General features: G+C 59.5%; 1 protein-coding gene across 1 annotated transcript; it reads right to left on the bottom strand.

The window, feature by feature from the left end:
- Positions 1-1,213: 1,213 nt before the first annotated feature.
- On the bottom strand, positions 1,214-1,606 carry CHC_T00008255001 (hypothetical protein). The gene has a single exon (XM_005712076.1). The coding sequence runs from the start codon at positions 1,604-1,606 to the stop codon at positions 1,214-1,216; it is 393 nt and encodes a 130-aa protein (XP_005712133.1).
- Between the last annotated feature and the right edge of the window lie 2,124 nt (positions 1,607-3,730).

Genomic DNA, 3,730 nt, shown 5'->3' with positions numbered 1-3,730 from the left:
CACCACTCTGTGAGGAAGACCACCCATAACCTGTGTTGCAGATCCCGCAGGTAGCTGCCATAGTACGTGAGTATGGGTCCCATTTCGGCCCAAAAGCCTTGACTCACCTCGTACTGGCTCCACCACGAGGGGATGCGCTGGTAACGACTTGCATAATGCTGACGGGAAATCTCGCGCGCCTCTACCATTTGGTAGCCGATGAAGTACCCCGTATCAGACCGAATACGCCGTTCAAAACGCACTGTGTTTTGAAAGAAGAAAATACCCCCGCGTTTTAAATGACGGAAATTCGAAGGGATAATGGGTTCGGTCCAGAAGATGGCATCGGGTGTGACAGTATGTCAGTTTCGCCACAGGCGATCCACCTCGGCGGCAGGGTCACCAAAGGTGATATCAATGAGATTGTCCAAATAGAGGCGTTCGCCCTCTGTACGACAACGCCAAGTGTCGCGACCGTATGACGAGGGTATGAGCGTGTCGGAAATGGGGATGGCAAGCCGAGCGAATACGGCTTCCATAAATCGCAGGGAGAGAGTGGGACGGCCCCGTGGGGGAGAATGACGTAGGATAGAAGTCGGAACTGTCATACGGGTTCGCCAGTCAAAGGAGCGGATGGCAAGCACCGGGAGATTACCGGGAAGCATGCCCGCGTCGTCGGCGAATTGGTGTTCGATTTTGGAAACGTCGCGAATACCTACGGAGGAGAACCACTGGGCCGAGGCAAATAAGGAAGGATGTTCGTGCATGATTTTGTCCTGTAGCTCTTCGAGCGAGGGGTAGTGGCGGGCTACCCAAGAGGGATGATAACCTGGATGAAAGGCCCGGTCGGAGACGTCCGAATCAGGGGGGCGTCGGGGTATAGGAGGGAGGTCGAAGGAAGCGCGAGACTTGTTCGCGAAGCCGACACCGGTGCGCCGACGGGCAGTATTTTCGCACGCCAGCTCAGGAGGTGGAGGACACGTGGGATTCGTCTTGTCCTTGCTCATGCGGAGACCGTCGGCCAGGAATAGAAAAGTAGGGGATCGAGAAGAGAAGGAGTTGGAGATCAAGGAGTGTAGCCGATGTGCAAGGTCGCTCAGAAGGGGGATATGTAGTGCAATACTGTTGCGGATTCAAATTTGATTTCTACGCGACACGTGGTACACGTGAGAGCTGCAGCCTATGGCCTGGCGTTCAATGCGCGGCACACCCCGACACTGTCGGGTGAGGGAATCTAGGGGAGGCGAGGACGTTGCGGGGAAGCGAGGAAGTTGCGGGGAAGCGAGGACGTTGCCGGAGGACGAGAACGTTTGGACCCTGTGGTGTCGTTGGGCTGGAGGCTGACACAAGGCGCTGAGAGGAGCCGCCCGAACCAAGGGAGGTGTCGGGCGGAAGCGCGGACAAGACGTTGGACGTGGGCATAACGTTGGGCTCGGCGGTGTGCCAAGGAGAACGGTGAGATCGGAGAGGACAGGAGACTTAAGAAGACCAGGAGATCGCGACGGAAGGGCTGAGGCAACGGCCCGAGTCTCGGGGGGTGGCAGCTGGTGCCGGCACGGGACTTGGGGGACGGAACGGCCACCAAGGGCGGCGGGTATCGGGAGTATAAGATAGACGCGACGCGCATGTAGGAAAGGTATCGAGGAAGCTACAGGCGAGCTGAAGGTAAACTCGAGGACTACTTTCAGATCCTGCTGCGTCCGCGATCGGTGAGGTATGCGGCTTGGACTAGCCGCAACATAACAAATTTGTTGGTGAGTACCACACCTGACTGTCCAGGTCTGGATTGACAGGGACAAGGAACAAGGGCCGGGTGGGAAGAATGAACCCATCAGGAGACCGAGGCGGTCAGGGCGCAGGACCTCCAGGGCTTTGGACAAAGCAAAAGGAAATGGAGGAGAAATTTGCGCAGATGACGACAAATGACGGAACGATCGAGACTGGAGGGGCATCGCGGGACAGGCGCCAGCAACGGTCACCGATTGAGGCTGAAGGTCTGGATCCCTTGGCACCGTTGGAGGCTTTGAGGGAGGTTATGCAGGCGATCCTTACCAACCTGCAGGACAATACAAGGGCAATCAGGGCAGTCGGGAGCGCAGTAGGAGACCTAGCGGAGCTCCTCGATGGGCGCTTGGACGACGATGGAGCCCCTTCGCATGCCCATTTCCCACACCGTCGCAGGGAGGCCGGCCCACATGGGCGGGGTGTGGCGCCGGAAGCGCAACCACCCGCAGGTGGCTCAACGCCGGGCACGCCCTGTCAAGAAGGAAAGGGCCCCGGGCGAGGCATGGACTTGTCCGCCGCCTCCATGGACGACAGCGAACTGCTGAAACCAGGCACCGCATTCAAGATCTACGCTAGATCCTTGGAGCCTGTCCGCATCTCAACTGCAGGAGACACGAATTTTTTCGCGGCACACAAGGCATGGAAACGGCTGATCCAAGACTTTCCTGTTCACCCCAACCATCAACGCCGCTTGCTGGCCTCGGCATTCTCAGGGACCGCCCTATCGGTTTTCGAGCGGATTGCGTCGGCCAACCTACAGTGCTGCGCTGAAGAACTCTGGGTCTTGGCAAGAGCACAGCTTTGCAACTCGAGCCATCAGCGCCAGATGCGGACGAAGTTCAACAAAATTGTATGGAAGGAGGGCAGGGAGAGTCTCGACCAATTCGCGCACAGGGTGCGCGAGGCTGCCTTAGCACTTCCGGAACCTGTGTCGGACGACACAATGTTGGATCGATTTATTCAATCCCTACCCCCCGCCATCCAAGACTTGGCTATCTCCGTCCCCGGCTCGTTTGACGAGGTTTCGGGGAGGGTGGCCATGATGTCCGCCTCAGCCGCCTTCGAGACGGGGAGGGGCAGATATCGCGGAGAGCGCGTCAGGCAACTGCATGAGGAAGCAAATCAGCAGAAGAACCCCGCCGCCCGGGTCGACCCAGCTCTGCAACAAACCCCCCATCCTACGGGGGATGATCGCTTCATCTCCGCCACATGCTACTACTGTGGGGAGAAGGGACACATCGCTCGTCACTGTGAGAAAAAGAGGCGACAGAGAGCCGAAACTGGAAGCAGCAAGCAGGGGGAAGGCAAGGGGGGCGGGAGGAGGTCCGGAGACCTGCCGCCCCACAGAAACTAGGCGGCAGGCCCCGGGCCGTCGGGGTGGTCACCGGGGACCGCTCGGCCGAGCGCGTCTGCAGGTGCACCGGGGAGGAGCCGGGGAGGAGCCGGGGAGACCGGATGGGTTGTGCGTCGGCTTATCGGTGCAGAACCAGACTTGGTGGGTGCCCCTAGATACGGGCGCCAGTTCCATATGGGTCGACCGGGATTGGTTCCGGTCGGTGGGGGGCACGTGGACTGCTGAGGAATCTCCGCGCACGCCGCGGACGGACACGAAATGGCGGTCTGCGGCAGCGGAGTTTTGCGCTTCTCCATGTGGGGGAGGTATTCTGCGAACCAGTACGCGTCGCTGCCAACCTCCCCAGCACCATGCTTATGGGTTCCCGTTTCTGGTCGAAGTATGGCCTGCAGCTCAACCTGGCTACGGACTCGGCCAAGATACGGGTGCACGACCGTTGCATTGGAGGAAGTGTACGCAGGAAGGACAGTAACGGCACGCAGTTGGAACTCGCGGCTGCCATCCGCGACGCCGATATCGACGACGCAATAACCGACATGGACTTGACCAATTTCCACGCCGACGAACAGATGCAGGGGCGACTACGGGCGGTGCTGTGGCGGCAGAGGGAGG

This window comes from Chondrus crispus, genomic scaffold (genome assembly GCF_000350225.1).
Source record: "Chondrus crispus Stackhouse genomic scaffold, scaffold_99, whole genome shotgun sequence".
Lineage (NCBI taxonomy): Eukaryota > Rhodophyta > Florideophyceae > Gigartinales > Gigartinaceae > Chondrus > Chondrus crispus.
This window is presented reverse-complemented; position numbering and strand designations above follow the sequence as displayed.

Coding starts and splice junctions, on each gene's coding strand:
- CHC_T00008255001 (XM_005712076.1), bottom strand. CDS start 1,606: ATGCGCGTCGCGTCTATCTTATACTCCCGATACCCGCCGCCCTTGGTG.